We start from the raw sequence: 18,030 nt of genomic DNA on the forward strand, positions 1-18,030 counted from the left end.
TTGTAAACAGACCTGTTTTCATCTGTGATAGTCTAGAACGAGGCCCTATAATATGCTCACATGCACTGTTTTCTTATCTACAGAGTTGAAACCTTTTCAGGAAGAGTAACAACCAGTCCTCCATATGTGGAGAATGCAGATAACATTAGAGAAGAAGCCTTTTCATCCAATGAATATGAATACCAAGAAAGCCATTTTTGTGAAACTCGCTCATCTTCATGTGGGACCAGTACATCCTTGTCCATGTTTCACTCAAAAGTAAAGAATTTTTTCATGAGATCCTTTCACAGAAAATATCCACAAAGTGAATATCAATCAAAACCACTTTCCTCCAATAATTTATTTTCAATAATGAAAACCAACAGGACAAAAACCACAACTACTGATGCTGTCAGTTTTCAAAGCACTTTGTCATTTACAAGAGCTGAGGATCTCAATGTGACACCATGCCCGCCTGTCCATTTATTTCTCTCTAGTGACCAAATTAGACATGTGGAAGAAAATGTGAGAAGGAAGATCCCTGTGAACCCTAAAGCTATGTCAGGGAGGGATGATGATTGTCTGCACCTCAGATCTCAGGAGCCATTGGTTCAATATCAACATCCTAATGAAGAACTTCCTGCTAAAGCACTGGATACTTTCCTGGACCAAAATGCTATGCAGAATCAGTTGATTTATGAACAACAGTTTACTACCCAAACCCAACAATGTATTCACAACCAAGAGTCAGTCATCAGCCAGCCTGGTTGTGTTCAACCTCTAGATGTTATGAGACTGCCATTTTCTAGCAGCACACAAGACTCTTTCCAGGCCCAACAAATAGACCATAAAGATAAGAGCCAACATTTCAACCACATCCCATGCATTGTTGAAACAGAAGATTCAACCAAGGGCACAGAGTCTGATGAATATTTCAGCAAGACACAATGTTCTGTTTATTTTAATGACCAAAACAAGAGTAACCATTTGGTTACAGGACAAAATAGTATTTTCCAGAATGCCGATTTTCTATCTTCAAGATCAAATTCATTGGCTGAAGAGTTTCCACAACAAAAGGTAATAACAAGCCAACAAACAGTGACTTCACTGGAATCAAACCAGTATTATGCACATAGTTCAATGTCTCTTTCACTTAACATGAAAAGGCAGAGAAACAGGAGAAAGATACCAGACAATGAAAGAAAAGTCAGTCTTAAAGTTCCACCTCCCAAAGCTAAGAAAACCTCTCGTTCACAGGTATTGCCAATCATAGTATGTCATACTTCAGAAAATAAGATTAAGTTGAGATGCAAGAAGAAGAACATGGTGCATCAAAAAAAAATCATGTCAGATATAGCAATGCATCTTATTTCTGTCTCTAAGCTTATCACTCCCCATGTTAAAAAGTATTTCTTAAAATGTCTAGTGGCAGTCATTCCAGACTTAATAACATGTGAGCATATTCTGCAGGGGCAAAATAAGTCACTAGATATGGAGAAAATCAATTATACAAGGGCAGACAAGCATACAGACAGAGACAAGGCTGCAGGTCCCATGCCAGAGAAATCATCTGCTGGTGATCATTTAATTGAAACAACAAAATGTAGGGTCCCATTTTGTGAAAAGCCCATACAAACACTGGATGGTCATAGTACAGAAGACGAAGTCTTGATCAAGGATGTATGTGCAGTTGCCACAAGACCCTTCAAAGTCAGAAAAAAATCATCAGGACCAAAAAGTGTACTTGGTGTCAAGCACAAATTTATAGTGAAAAAACGTGCATTATCCCTGAAGTTTTCTGTCACTGCACATGACACTCAGAACCATAGGAGAAAAGTGGGAGATGGCTTTGAAAGTGTCATAAAACAAATGCTGCATGATGTAACACTGGCACCTGGGCTTCTGAATGTTCACCCTCAGAGGTCTAGCATTCACAATAATAAAATACATATCAAGATAATACTGCAAAAAACTCAAGTTGAAAGGAAAGAAAAGAATATGGATTCCCTTAATACAGAAAGGAAAGCTGTAGATCCTCTAGAAGTTCAATTGTGCCATGGTGTGGAAGTGTTGGAGCAAGTGCCGCCAGAGATAGTAGCTCACACTAAGAGGAGCTTCAGATTTGATGCTTGCCCAGTGAAGGAGATTAAAACAGAGAAAGAAATGTTTCAAGCAACATCTTTCACTGAAGCAGTTAGAGAGTCAGTTGACTCACTGAGAATGGATTCATTTTGTGTTGCAAATACAAAAACCAGCACAGCTACCCAGACAGAGCCCCAGTGTTGTGCAGAATTAGAGTTGGATCCTCTAAAGTCAGGGAAATTACTGACACAAGACTCTCTGAGTCAATCAAATGAAAGTAATGTTCCAAATAATAGAAATGATACAAGGGAAATTAGTTGTGGTTCTAATCAAAATACTTTCTCATGTTCTGTAAATTACTGCATGCCTGTTTTGACTCATTCTAAAAAGAAGAAAGACCAAACAAGATTCACAAATATGAGTAGTGTGAGGATCAAGTATATGAATAAGGTGAAACCACCGATTTCAAAACCATTCAATATCACAGGCAATAAAAAGAAGTCAAAATTGGACCTCAAGATCAAATTAAAAAGGGTAAACCAAGCTAAGGCATTTTTACTTGAATGTCAAAACACTTTTTGCTTATCCATCCACAGAAGTTTGCATGATGTTTTCTGTCATGCTCAACTAAAACAAGGAGAACTAACAAACAGAATATGTGTTGCTGAAAGTAGTGCATTCTACAACAGAGAGAAAAAATTTAAAGAAGGAAAAGAAAACCCTTTTGTACAGGCAGCTTCACAGCATAGCCAACATGGGTGGGCTGATGGAGATCAAAGTAAGAAAACTCTCACAGATGAGCCAGACCCATCACCTATCTCTTTAAGTCAAGAACAATCTGCTAACTGTCAGGGTGTAAAGTGCCAGAAAGACTCCCTGAAAAGTACTTTGGAGATCAGCCAACAAATGGCTCCCATCCAAGCTGAAGAATTACAGACAACTACCAAAACAGAAAATGGCATAAACCTCCCCATGGTTCCTAAAATTTTATCTCTTGAAACAGGGACCTCTTCACCTGGTGAATTTACAAACATGACAAATGATGGCTTAGAATCTGACAAAAACTTTGAACATGAACTAGAATTGTATCCTGCAGAAAAGGATTCAGAGACATACACAGGTCTGCAGGTAACATTCCTGTCATCTTCTGATTCTGTTACAAGACCCTTTGTTTCTAGACCTAAAGGGAAGAGAAAAGCACTGAGATCAAATAAGCAGATGGAGACAATGAGACAGAGATATAGAACTATGAGGGAAATAAAATCATCAGTTTTACAGTCAATTAACTGCAGCTTTAGCAAAAAGCCAAACCACAAAGAAATGAAATATTCACATCAGAGGGGTAACATAGCAGATGCCTGTTTGGACTTCATTCACTACAAGGTACATATTTTGTCCAACAAAAAAAGAAATTCAAAACCAAGAATAGATAAACAGAGAATAAGAAGACTTGGTCATATGGAACGAACACAAGAGAAGTCACCAGATGGAAGAAACATACACTGTCTGGGTTCTGCTGATTTGAGTAGTTCCTGTAGCATGAAGAACTATGACGAGGAAGCAGAAGAACCAGATAATTTCCAGATCTCAGAAAATAGCCCCAGCCTTATATATGATATGTATCGAGAAAACGACCATGACCAAGTAGGGAGAACAATTACTCAGGTACAAGCACAAACCCCTGCAGAAATTATTTCCTGTTCTACTCTATTCCCCATCCCAGAAGAACTTCAACTAGAAAAGCTAGAGGGCTGTGTCACTGTTTCCCCTCTAACGTTTGGGGAAACCAAGGATGGTGCACTATCTGAAGGAGAATGCGATCTGTCTGATGAAAGACGACACAAGGGACAGGCTGCAGACAGTGAAAAGGTGGTGAGGGAGTTCTCAGCCTCATGCACACATCCAACCCATAGTGGGGAATTGAAATGTGACTCAACCAAAGTGAAAGGCATGTATCCAGGGGGGAAATGTCCAGATGAAACATCCGATTTGACAGATGTTGCACTGGATATTAATATGAGCAGCAAGATAGAAACAGAAGAGGGCACATCAAGCAAAAAAACACCCTGTTCTATACAAAGGAAGCCAGTGATGCTGCTTCGTGAAGGGAAGGTTACTTCAGATGACATCAAAGAAGTTGATCTTCAATCTAAAGAAAAGGAAAATGGTGATGACACATTATTAAAGTCATTCCTACAGTATAGCCAACATTGTGCACTTTGTTCACATCAATGTTCACATCAAAGCAGGGATCCTAACTCTCATGAATTAAGAAAACAAGGAGGGAAGAACATTCTGTCCATTGTGGAACAGGACATTCCACAGCCAAGTCAGACAACAGGTCTAACACAAAGAGAGTGTGCCACATGTACGTCAAGTTTCAAGGTTCCTCTCATACAATCAGAAGAATCACAAATGGATGAAGTTAACACTGATAGAACAAAAAGTGGCATCCCTGCTGATGGGACTCATGCACAGAAACTGAACAGTTGGGATAGATTGGAAAGAGAAGGGCTTGAAAATGAACTACAGGCAACCATCACAGAGTCTTTGACTCTCTCAACCCCCAATATACTAAGATATAAAAGGAAAATTAAAGTATCTCCATGCAAAGCCTTGCAAGGTAAAATGTGTTCAACTGGTATAACTATGAAAGGAAGGAAAACATCTGTTTCAAAGATATTAACTATACCACAGTGTGGTCTTAGAAAGCATCGACTTCCAAAAACCTTGAAATCACAGATTTATGAATTATTTAAACATCCTACTGTCACACCTAATAATTTTAATATAAAAGTATTGAAAGATCCAACAGCAGAGAACAATAAAATATTATTAATCCAGGAACTGGCAGAAACAATGTTAGAGTCTTTGGATTTCTCCACACCTACATCAAAAGAGAGAGAGAATTTAAAACTCATGGATATGGGAAGTGAAATGAGTAACAATTGTTTATCTGTCAAAACAAGAAAGGCAACAATCTCCCAGGCACTTACTACTGCAGGATGTGGAACACCAAAACAAGGAAAACTTATGGCAGGTTTGTCCCTAAATGCCATCTTTTCCCCTATGCCTGTGTCTCTTGATCTGAACACATGTGGTGGGATACAAGATAGGGGTGTGATGTGGAAAATGAGTCTTAGTCCTGAGCTTCACGACCAGTCAGAACGTGAAGAGAGAGCTCAGTGCACACACCACATGGACAAGGATACTTCCGCAAACAGCACCAAAGATAAAAAAGGTCAAGGTGGTGAAGAGGGCCCACTGACTTCCCAATACTTTGGTTTCAGTGCTGAGAGTACAGCAGGGCCTAGTTCTGTGCAATCTGGTTTACAACTGATTGATTCAGCAACTTATCCAGAGTTAGAGAGAGCTCTATATGATGGGCAAGCAGAGCCAGTCAATGTGAATAACATACAAAGTAGTATGGTGGATGTAACAGCAAATACACTTTCCATACAGTCTCTTTATTACTCTGAAGTGGACACAAGGATAAATGGAGAGGAAGCTATGCAAATAACCCAATCTAGTCATCACCCAAAGCTCCAACAACCATCAGATATAGGAGAAATAATCTATACAAATTCTAACTTTGAACCTATCTTGAACAATGGAAAATGTTCCATAGAATATTCATTTCAGAAAGAAGAGGTGAGTACAACACCAGAAAAAAACATGCATTTGAAAGAAAAACCATCAGTTTTACAGAAAATTCAGTTAGATATCACAGAACCAGGGCAAGAGGTACAAAAAATTAAAGATGAAATAAATGTGGTTGAAACCAGTACCAGCACATGGATGCCTTCTTGTTTAAAATCAGAGACAAGGATAGAAAAAGCAGATGCTATAACCAAAGTAACACTATACTCTCTGGCAGAATTATCACTCCGGACATTGTCAGCTACACTGGGTGAAGTAAGTGAAGAGTGGGTCAAGGCTTATAACACTAGTGCCACACTGAAACGAGAGGACCATATGCCACAGAAAGCAGAGCATGAGGTGGAAATATTTGATGAGAAAGTCACAATGCATACCACAGATAAGGGCTGCAAAGGAAATAAAACACTCTCCCAGGATTTATTTTCAAGTTCTACAGAGCAAGGAGAATTAGATCCACAAATTGAAGATCAAGAAAAAGTGGATGGAAAGGACAAAAAAGAGCAGAATTGTAATAATGATGGCAAAGACCAAGAGCAAATGGGTCTAAATTACACAAACCAAGAGAAATGCAGTCAAGATGATAGGGAAGAAAATGAAAAGAATCCAGAGGGTAGAGAGCAGGGAGAAGCAGGTACAGATGGCCAGGAACAAGAGGAAGGCTGTCCAGAAAATAGAGAGCAAGAGACATGGAATCACAAATGTGACACTCAAGGGGAACTGAACCCTAACAGTACAGAGCCAGGGAAAGCAGACCAACAAGGGGAAAGCAAAGAGAAAGTAGCTCCCAAGTGTCTTCCTTCTAAGTCTCCTCATAAGCTGATGTCTATCAGAGCAGAAGGAGAAGAAGAGAGGCAAGGAACCATAAAATCAGCTAATTCACAATTACAGCACCAGAAATTGCTTGAAACAGGAAAAACTGAACAAACAGAGTCAACTGAAGATGATGGTAAGTCAAATGTAAAAATAGGGAAGCAGTGTGAGTCACAGACATGGATGGATAGTAGAAAACTTGTGCAAACAAAAGATGTAATGCACCCCAAAGACACAAGTTCCAACAAAAATCAGATACAACCTTCTTATGTACCCAGGACCACTGGGCACTATGGCACAAATGCAACAGATGAACAGACAAATGTACATGAAAACTTGGGACCTGTGCAGGAAAGAAACTGTGAACTAGGTGAGGGCTTGACCTTGGCATCTTTACCTCACAGTAAGGTAGATATAGAAATAAAAGAAATATGGATAGAAACAGGATCCTTTTCTCCATACTCACAGAGCATGGAATCTTCAGATGCAGAAACATCAAGTAATGCAGCGTCTTCTTTGAATAACATCGTAAGTGATTCAAAAAGCTCAAGATACATATCATATAAAGAAGAGAATGGAAAGAATACTTTTGAGGGAAGCACTGCACATTCCAAGGCTGAATATGTGAACATAAATAAATCACCGCTTTCATATGTACCCGAAATAAAGAGACCAAAACTGCATCTTGAAGAGAAAAGTAAAAAGAAGCCAGAAGGCAGAAAGGAAAAAGGTATGTCCCTAAAAGAAGTTCATTCTGTCATTACTTCTTCAGATGTCTCTACTTTAGACAAAGCAGAGGCAGTTGAAACAGAAGTAAGGCAAAGGCACGTGCCACACTCTGTGTCACAAGAATCATTACCTGTAGGGCAAGTTGCATCTACAGAGTCCATTTCTAACCATGCAAAGAGAAGAAAATTGCATCTACCATGTGAAGAAGAGGAAGTACAAACCTCAGCCATTGACGGTTTGGCAAGGTCTAGTGGCAAAGGTTTAAAGGCAAAGATGTCTGCAAATTACCATGTGCTGAGTGTCAAGGAGAATAATATTCCCAGGAAGAGGAAGACTTTCTGGAGGAGCAGTAAAGAAAAGACAGGACAGAAACAGGGCAGAACTGGAGGATATAAAGTTTTTGCAACAAAGAATTATATTTCCAAGCCCTCTATTCCTCACCATGGATTGTCTCCTCAACAGGAACATTTTCTTATGGCATCTTGTACAGGGGAACTCACACATGCAGGTTCAAATGAAGGCATTATCCTACCTAATGTGATAAGTAAAGCCAATATACAAGAGTTATATGATGAGACAAAGGCTAGAGTAACAGATAAAGACAGGAAAGATAGCATAAGTTTGAGAGAAAGACTATCCCCACCTATACATTTTAATGACAGCATGCCACCTTTTAATATTAGAGAGCAAAGAAAAAAACATAAGAAAGGCAAAGGTGAACCAATAATGATAGTTCTAAAGGAAGCAGCTCCCTTGCCTTTTCCATCTTTTCTGAAGTCAGACACTAGAGTGAATGAAGAAGAAGGTATACTAGGAGAAACACAAATTTCTTTTCTACCACCAACTATAAAAGACAAATCAGAGTCAGACAAAAAAGCATGCATGGAATCACCAGGTAATGTGCTAAGCAACAGGAAAGAACCAACACATGAAGAAAAAAAGAATAAACCCATAAAAGATGTGAAAGACAAAGAGATCACCAACTCAATGGATCAAACTGTAAAGAAATTACCATGGTCACATACACCCAGTATCAAAGAGTTTCAGAGGAAAACCCAGATGGAAAAACTCGTGGATATGGCAAACATAATTGTAGCATTGTCCATCTCACAATTACAACTCAATACATTTTTAGGTGCACAGATAGCTGGTAGAGAAGTTTACAGTGAAATAAAATTACTGAATGAACACATGCCACAGAAAGAAAAGGAAGGAGAAGAAAAGCATGTGGATGTAAACAGTATAATGCATGCCAAGGATATATATTGGAAGACAAAGAAATCACCTACTTTACCTATGCAGAATTTGAATGACCAGAACTGGAAAAGTAGAGAGCAAGAGGGAAAAGTTAAAGATAGACGTGAATCAGGTGTAGCATTAACTAAGAAGTCAACCAAGACATCCACTGCTATGCCTCCCCAACCTATCCTTATTGTTAATGCTGGAATCATGGAAAAATGTACACCAGTGTTAACAAGATCCTCTGTTTCCTTGGGATACTTGCAGAAATCATCAGATTCTGAAGGAGGCATTTACAAACAGCCAATTACTGGAGATACTCCAATTAGTATACAAAATGAAAAAGAATATATATCAGAGGAAAAGGATGAAGATAAACAAGGCTTAGTTCCGACTAAATCCTCTTCTTTGTTACAAGATCTGTTTCATTCCAAATTCTCTGAAAAAATAGAATTCAAAGACACAAAATCAACACTTAAAAATTCTGCTTTGCAGAGACTATCAACTAAAGGAGAAACATTACCTAGAGAGGCCATTGTTGATGATACTACAGAAGCTGTTCAAAAACAACATATGCCTCAGAGAGAAGAGACATACAGAAAAGAAATAGATAGGCGATACACAGATGTAATTTTGAAATCACTTCTCTCCCAGAAGCTTCAGAGAACAGAACTACCTATTCATATTAACTCACCCAAAACAAATGAACAAGACAAAAGTGAACCCCAAGTTTTAAGAAAAATGTTTACGTCCATACCTTCTACAACCAAGGTTACCTTGTGTAAAGCTGTACAAGTAGATGAAGAAAGGCCAGAAAATGGACTATTTGACCCATTCCCACAAACGTTTCCAGCATTATCAGATGCAAATGAAATGTCAAACAAAGAGGACATGTGTGGTCGTGTCAGAAAAGGAAAACCATGTACAAAGCAAAAAGTGGTAGATTTGACAATTGGGATGCACTGCAAAAGTACAAAGGTCTCACCAATTTCATATCTCCTTAATACAAAGGAATTTGTTCTGAATATGAAGGTTCTGGAGAAAAAAGTACACAAAGATAAAAGTGAACTGGCTGTGGTTGCAACACGATCTTTCCTGTCCATATTATCACCACCTTCTAGGTATTCACAGGAAAAAACACAGAGAGACACAGCAAGAGATACAGGACACTCTTACCCACAGGGAAATTTCCAGAAAGCAGCAGATGCCCAGGAAACAGAAAATGGAGAGTCGGCTGAAGACAATAATAACTGTATTGTTAAGACAACACAACATAATGTGCTACAGAACCAAGCCAGGTCACAGAAGTCAAAGTCAGTGTCCAGTGTCCACCGAATAAGTGAGCTTCCACAAGTTGACTCAGAATGTGAGTCAGCTCCCCCAGATCTTAAAATAGATCTCACAACATTAGGTACCATTAAAAGGGCAAACATGCTGGAGATGTCCTTCAAAGGGCAAAAGGGCCAGCCAGAAAAATGTGAAAAAGAACCTTCAACTAAAATTGGAAGTTGGAAAAAGGAAAATGAAATCAAAGATAATTTAAGTCACAAAACAAGTCCTAAGTTTCCAGTTTCTCCAGTAAATAAATTACTCAAGGAGGCACTGACCACAAGTGAAACCCTTGTATGTTCAAAAGGGCCTGTGACAGAGAGTAGACAGGAGATTGGCTCAGCTAGATCTACTAAGCCGGAGAAAGATAGACAGAATAATGCTAACATGAGCAAAATGTTACTTCCAAAAGAGACATCTCAAAATAAGGAAGAAAATGTTAACATGAAAGAGCAAGCCATTCCTCACCGCAAGAGTGGAGAGCAAACAAAGCAGGATTCCTTCCCTCTTCTTATTGGTCCAGTTTACAGGGAAAATCAGAGGATACCTTTACAAACAGATGTGGATAGGAAAAGTGCAGTGAATATCAGCCCACAAATGCAGTCAGGGGCACACATGAGAACAGCAGAGTGTAATGCCACAAGAAGGACAGAAGATCCACCATTAATAGTTCTGGAACAAGAACAATGCGATCTGGCATTGCCTCAGAAGTCCCATGATTCTGTACTGAACTCTGAACCCAGAAATTTATGTTTTCTATGTTTACAAACTAGACAAGGGGTTGTTGCAGAGAGTGAGGACTTAAATATCATACATAAACCTGACATGAATACCACTGAACAAGAAGAAATAGGAAAAGACATTATAACACCCCCAGAGTGTCCATTTGAAAATCAGACATCAAAGATGATGAACATGTCCCTAAAGAAGTATGACTCTCACCAACAAAGGGCTATTCCAGAAGATTACAGTTGCAAGGTTTATCTGAAAATTATAAAAATGAATTTTAGGTCTCCAAAAGTTGATAATAGACCTGCTAACTTAAAAATTGATTCCCGAGGACAATGTCCTCCTCTCGACTATATAAAGACACCAACAATGAATGTTTCAAATAGCAGCAGCAAGGTCATGGTAGAATCAAAGGGCACTGAAAAGCAAGAAAGTGTAACATCATTTGAAACTTGGAGTAATCCCCCATCAAGCCACATTCTCCACAAGTTCTCAGAGAAAGAAAAGGAAGACCTCCTTGTGCACTTTAGTACAAAAGCACTAGAGAGACAAGCAACAGGCCTTCCCAGAATTGTAGCACAATCTTATGCAATGGCCAATGCCCAGGATAAATCAAAACCCTTGTTTAAGTGTATCCATTCTACCACCAAAGAACCAAAACGAACAAACAGGGTTTTAGTACTTTTTGATGAAAGATCTTTTTGTGAAATCGATCATGATTTGCAATGCAAATACCTCCGCTCTATTGCTAGACCTATCACTGTGGTCTCTAAGCCAAATGTACTGCCCAAACATACTTCTAAGTCAAGCATGGGTTCAGGCCTAGAATGTGAAAAAGTAGAAAATACTGAAGAAAGTAGTATTCTTTCCTTTGACAAAGAACCTTTACAATATGTTCCTTTCCAAAAGAAAAATTCACAACAAAGCTCATTACTAACCAGAAAATTCCAGGAACCAGCGAGTGTACCTGCCTTTTACCCTGATCTACAAGGCACAGAGCAGAATGATATGACAATTCTTTCAGATTTAAAATTTCAGATGACATCAGAAAAGGATAAACAATATCATGTATGGTTTCAAGAAACTAGTTCATACAAGCATTCTGTTTCAGGAACTCAGCAAAATACTTCTGATTTAGCTGGTTCATATTCATCTTGGATTTCTGATGACTGGACTAATGATGTCCCACTAAATACTGAGACTTTAACTGACTTGGTGGAATGTCCAGCTTCTGAGGAAAGTGACAGTGAGGAATGTGTGTTTATAGAAACCAATTTTTACTTAACTCAAGATTCACAAAAGTTCCTGTTTGAAGTACCTAAAGGCATTCCATTGGCAGATACTCACAAAGTGGATGAAACAACTCTTTTGAAACCATTTTACTGTGGAGATCCAAATGATTATCATACCAGAACCCATAGAAAACGCATCTCCCCCGTGACACAGTCTTGCTATCAGTCTCAAAATACTAGGAAATATAGGATAAACTCCAAAATGCAGTCTCCTGACTGGTTGTCTCACAGCTCATCCAATACTGTGGAAATAGAATCTACAAAATCTTGCATAACATGGAATGAAGACTGGACCTCAAGCACATGGAGCAAAACAAGCTACTCTTTAACCTCCTCAACAACTGAATCAAATATTAAATTGAATGTTGCAAGAAAACATGGCAAGTCTTACATGTACCCCCAATTCAAAGAAAGAAGGACAGCTAAATCTGATTTATGGAGAAAGTCCAATGTTGATCAGAGTTCAAATTATAGTCACTCACACAGTGAAGAGCAACACCCAAGGAGGAAGAGACCATATCATTATGAATCCAAAGAACAAAATCCACAAACCAATCAGATGCCAGAACCCAGTGCTCATTGGCAGAATATCAAATTCTATTCAGAAAGAGAAAAACAGCCCTTTCTTTATGCCTGTATACCAGCAGATTCAATGGATGTTATCCCCCAAACCATTCGCTGGGTTATTCCCCCCAAAATATTACAGCAAAGAAACTTCCTAGTTCCTCAAGTGGCAAATATTTCAAAATCTTGGAACCTATTGAGTTCATCCAAAAAGCTGTTGAGATCACTTGCATGGGCCATTAATAGAATCCGTTATCGTTGATATCAGTTGCATGTGGATTCTTCTGAGTTGGAACTCTGTTTGCTACTGTGATATTCTATGAAAATAAATTAGTAGAATGTCATAATTCTTTGAGATGTGTTTACTCAGCTTGTCTGCTTTATGTCTTGGTAGATTCATGCAGTTGTTGTTGGAGGTTGGGGAAGGGACATGATTTTGTTCTATACTACCAGCTAACAGTTCTCCCTTTTAGTAGGTGCTTCCTCATAATCCTAATGGGAGAAGTCCACAGACCAGAAGCCTTTTCCCACCCTGCCCTTATGGCTGAAGGATGAATGGGAGGAACATTTGATCATGAAAAAGATCTCGGAGAATGGGTAGCTGAGATGGAAAGGAGATAAAGACGAGTTTATTGAGATAGCAGTAAGAGGTCCACACTGTTAAACAGCAGAAAACCACAGCAAGTACTGAGTTCTACTCAATGAATTTGACAGGCAAACTGAATACCTTATTCCTTTTTATAACAGAGAACTCTGAACACCCAAACACAAAACCAGTGTCCATTAACTACACTTCAGACTAACAGCCTTTGATGGAAACTGTCTCATCCATTTCTCATCCACTCCTCCATCATTAGGGTTTGGGACAAATCCTACAAATCTTTTGTAAATATTTTTATTATGTATCCAAATAAGGGTTTTTAAGATGACCACAATGTTGCTGTCACATCTAAAAATAATAGAACCCATTTCTTAAAATCTAACCAGATTTCAGTAGTGACATATGTAAAATAAAATGTATGCTTCAGAAGACTGCCTGTCACTTTTGGTGATACTAATCAGAGCTGCAATCTTGAGTTTAATTTCTAGTCATAAATGATAGGGGAGAAATAACTAAGTGATTAGGTGCATTTTGGTGACTATTCTTGGTTGTCAACTACATTTGGAACTAACTAAAACCTAAGTGGTTGGGTACACCTCTGAGAAATCTTTTCTTAATTAAACCTTTAGAAATTGGAAGTCCCATTTTTAATCTGAATCTTCTGAGCTGGGAAGATACACTTTTATCTGGGCCATACCTTCTGCTGGCATCCTATATAATGAACATATGAGAAGGAAGCTTTTTCTCTTTGGCTGCTTGCTCTTAACTTTGCTGGTAAACTCATTCCTTCACTGGCATTAGAACTTTACTTCTTGAGGATAGCTGTATAAACTGAAGACCAGCTGAGAAATCCAGTCTTAGGACAAGCAACTACTGGATTCCTCTGTTGATGAACAGCTATAGTTGGACTAGCTGGACCATAGCCTGTAAACCATTCTAATAAATCCCCTTGATAGATAGATAAATAGATAGATGGCAGATAGATTCGTTCTATCTATTCTGTTCCTCTAGAGAACCCTTACTAGTACATGCATGATGTAAAATTGTCACAAAAGTGAGAATCAAAAATATTACAAAAGATTAAAAGCAAAATTAGACACAAAAGACTACTTTTAGTCAGAGGAAAAAATTACATTCCAATTTTTATAAAGGTAGATGAAGAAAAAAGTTCATTAAGAATATCATCTTAGTTATCTGCTGGATATATTTTCTCATAGTTTTTGACAGTATTATCACCTTGACACAATCTAGAATCCCGGGGTGGGGGAATCTCAATGGGAAATTTTCTAGATAAGGTTAGCTCCTGGGATTGTCTTGATCACATTAGTTGATAGTGGAAAACTCAGCCCACTATGGGTGGCAACATTCCCTAGGGCAAGGCCCTGGGCTGAATATAATGGGGAGAGTGAGCTGACACTGGCAATCTTGTGTGCATGTGTTCCTCAATCTTGGCTGTGGATGTGATGGGACCAGATACTTCTAATTTCTGCTACCTTGATTTCCTCTGAACTATTACCTGGAAGCGCGAGACAAACCCCTCTTTCCCTAAATTGCTGTTGTCAGGGTGTTTCATCACCACAGCAGGAAAGAAACTAAGAAACATCTATGTCATGAGTTAGAGTAAATATGAATTCTTCCGAGTGCAGTCTTACTAGAAGACACTATACCCTTTTGTATTTCTCTTAGTGATTTACACATTCGATGGGTGAAACCTCATCCGCAGCCCACTCTCCCATACTGCAGCTTTCTCCCTTGTTTGTTCTCCATCACTCCAGTTCCCCCAGTTCCATGCACTGTAGGAGGCTGTCACATTGTGACATAGACTCTGGCCTTGTTACTGGTGTCACTACAGGGAGGTCTTCATCTGAGCATAAGGAACTCTGGAAGCTGTTTCTACACCAGGATAACATAACTGTATAGGAAGTGAATGTCAGTCACTATTATTTAATAGACCATTAATTCCAGAGAGAAGAATCTGTACTGACCTCCACGGACACTGTGACACAAATGGAATACACAGGCACACGCACACGTGCGCGCGTGCACACACACACACACACATACACACACACACACACACACACACACACACACACACACACACGGGAGGGAGATAAAAAATTAACATGTAACTGACAAAGGAGAAAAGTAATGAAAAAAAGTAATGAAAAAGTTATGAGATGACAGAGATGACTACACTATAGAAAGAAACGGCTAAAAGTGACAGGTTACATATTAAAAGGGCAATGTAATAATATTTCACAAGAAATCCAAGTGCTTGAAAAAAGTGAACCATCTGGTAACCATATAAGCCTCTAGATTGTTAAAGCTTGCCTTTTGACAGGACCTTAAATAAAGCTTTAGATACAGATAACTGGCATATATTAATACTTTTGTGATGGGAGTGATGGAGACATTGATCACTAAATAAATGCCCTAAGTATTTCAGTTACTTATTCATATAAAGGAAAGGAGCTAAGGTAAACAAGTTAAGGCCAACATGGTACTGAAGTAGAGGAAAGGATATGGATGACATATGTTGTGTAACAGTTTCCTCTGAGATTGAAATAGTCAGTCCCCCTTAAGCAGGAAAGTAAACAACTTAACATTAGCTTTGGATGCTGTCCTGGAACTAGCTCTGTAGACCAGGCTGGCCCTGAACTCAGAGAGATCCGCCTGCCTTTGCCTCCCGAGTGTTGGGACTAAAGGTGTGCACCACCAATCTTACTGAATATAATGTGAGTACCAGGAGCATCCTTGTTCCTTTAAAGCTCCTGTGGAAATTACCCACCAGCTATATTAAAATTTTAATCATTTCAACATGTATATTATCACAAAAATAATTTATAAAAACACAACCTGATCATATATCAAACATATTCCTACCATTACACAAAATAAACTTCAATTACATAATTTTTTCTCTACCTTGGATCCCACTGTGTAATAAGTAAAGAATGTAAACCACAGAAGACAGTCAATATTTGCAATGCACAGAATTCATAAGTAACTTGTACACCCCCCAAAAAAATCTTCCAAACCCAGCAAAGAAAGCAGAGAAAGTTATTAGATACCCTTGTCCACCAACAAAATGATGACACATTTGAAAAAGCAGTTCGAAAAAAGGATGTCCACAAGATATAAAAAATGAAAGCATGTTTTACTTCATTAGTCATCTTGTAATTATAATTTACTGTCACAATAAAGTATCTCTATTTATATGTATAATTTTTTAATTTAAATTTGAAACAAATTTGTTTTACATGTCAATCCCAGTTCCCATACCCTCCATTTCTCCCCTGTTCCTCCCACCAATCCCCATCCCATCCTCTTTCTGCTCCCCAGGGAAGTCTTGAGAGGAACAGGCTGCCCGCCCGAGCCGTGGGATGCCCTCCATGTGGATGTCGTCTTCCACTGCTGCGACCCGAAGCCCTGTAAAGTCAGGTTCAGAGGTTTCAGGTGCAGTGGGGGAGAGGCAGCCGTTCAGTCAACAGGAAGAGGGTTGTGGGCCCTTTTAAATGGCTGCTTTTAAAATCTTTGCTATTACTCGGAGGTTCATGTTGTGGTGACCCCAAATCATAAAATTACTTCATTGCCACTTCATAACTGCAATTTTGCTACTGTTATGAATTAGAATATAAATACCTGATGTGCAGAATATTTGAGATGTGACCCTTGCGAAATGTTGTTCATTCCCAAAGGGGTCATGACCCACAGTTTGAGAACCACTAATCTAAGACACAGTTTTGCAACTTACTTTCTATTCTGTTAAAAGAAGTATATTAAATTTGTTGAGTCACACTATGTTTGTTTTCATTTGGGATAGGATACAGGAATTTGGGGGTCATGTTTACCGGCAATATATACTCATATAAGAGATACAACTAATACGTTGCATAATGGCCATGACTCAAACTTTAGCTAGATAAGACGGGTGAACATTAACAGTACAGATTGCAACAAGAAAAACTCTTAGCTCTTGGTTTAATGAAGAGGGAAACCATCACTTGACAGCTCACATTGAAGATGTGAGGTTTTCATATCACAAAGAAAACCAATGATCAAATCAAAATAACTGAAGTGGTAACACACACACACACACACACACAAAAGAGCAGGAGACAGGAGGCCTTATCTAAGAAGATATAGTATAGGCACCTCTCACTCCATCCCCTTTTATATTTAACTTGCATTCTACAAAATAAAATCAAAGTCATTTTACAAAATAAAATCAAAGTAGAATTTAGAGAAATCCCTGCAAAGTAGGAGAAATGTGAGACTGTACTTTATGGAAAATGTAACAGCTATAGTAATGCTTATTCAAGACTCTGAACAGTTTGAACAAATAGTTAACAGTTTTGTGGCATAAAGATTAGAATTTTGGCTCGATATCAGCAGCTCATAACTTCATTATAAAATGGGTTATGCTGCCCTCTATTACTGTTAAATCAGACCTTTGAGGAGAAGTGGTCATCAGTGCTGATTTGAGCAGGTGTAGGGGACTGGAGTCCAGTCTTTGAGTATTTTTCCAACTTAGCACTGTCATCACATATCTATTAGGCTAAGTCACAGATACTTTTAAGTAGCTACTGTTATGCTTCCTTAGAACCTATAGTTTGGTGGATAATAACACCATAAACCTAAAACACAAAAAGGAATGTGGCATGTCAAAAACACAGGCGTCAAACTTGAAAAAAACATAGCAGTGAAAATTGGTATGAAGGAAATAGAAAACTATTGCGGTTAAATAAGGATCAGGATAAACAAATAGGCCGAATAGATGTTTATTCAGGGGGAAATAACTTACAACCTAGACAGATGAACACCAGGAAATTCCACCCGATGCTCTCCTGTCCGAGTCCTGCCAGCAAGAGAGCTTTTCCCGGCTCTCTCTCCGACCTCCTTCCACAGGTCACTTCTGCCCATGGCTCCACCCCCAATGGGCATGCATGGTCAGTGCCACAGAAGGACTATCTCACTACAGAAAACCATTACCTCACTTAAGATACAGTCAGG

At 38.7% G+C, this 18,030-nt stretch overlaps 1 protein-coding gene across 1 annotated transcript in view; it reads left to right on the top strand.

Annotated features, from left to right (window-relative positions):
• Nucleotides 1-12,700, top strand: part of LOC127226229 (leucine-rich repeat transmembrane protein CCDC168) — a 29,675-nt gene extending 16,975 nt beyond the window's left edge. Inside the window, exon 5 of the mRNA XM_051190166.1 lies at nucleotides 84-12,700. Within this exon, the coding sequence (XP_051046123.1) occupies nucleotides 84-12,675 (12,592 nt within the window). The 3' untranslated portion in view covers nucleotides 12,676-12,700. The remainder of the gene's footprint in view (nucleotides 1-83) is intronic.
• The last annotated feature ends 5,330 nt before the right edge of the window (nucleotides 12,701-18,030 follow it).

Source organism: Phodopus roborovskii, unplaced genomic scaffold (assembly GCF_943737965.1).
Source record: "Phodopus roborovskii unplaced genomic scaffold, PHOROB, whole genome shotgun sequence".
Classification (NCBI taxonomy): domain Eukaryota; kingdom Metazoa; phylum Chordata; class Mammalia; order Rodentia; family Cricetidae; genus Phodopus; species Phodopus roborovskii.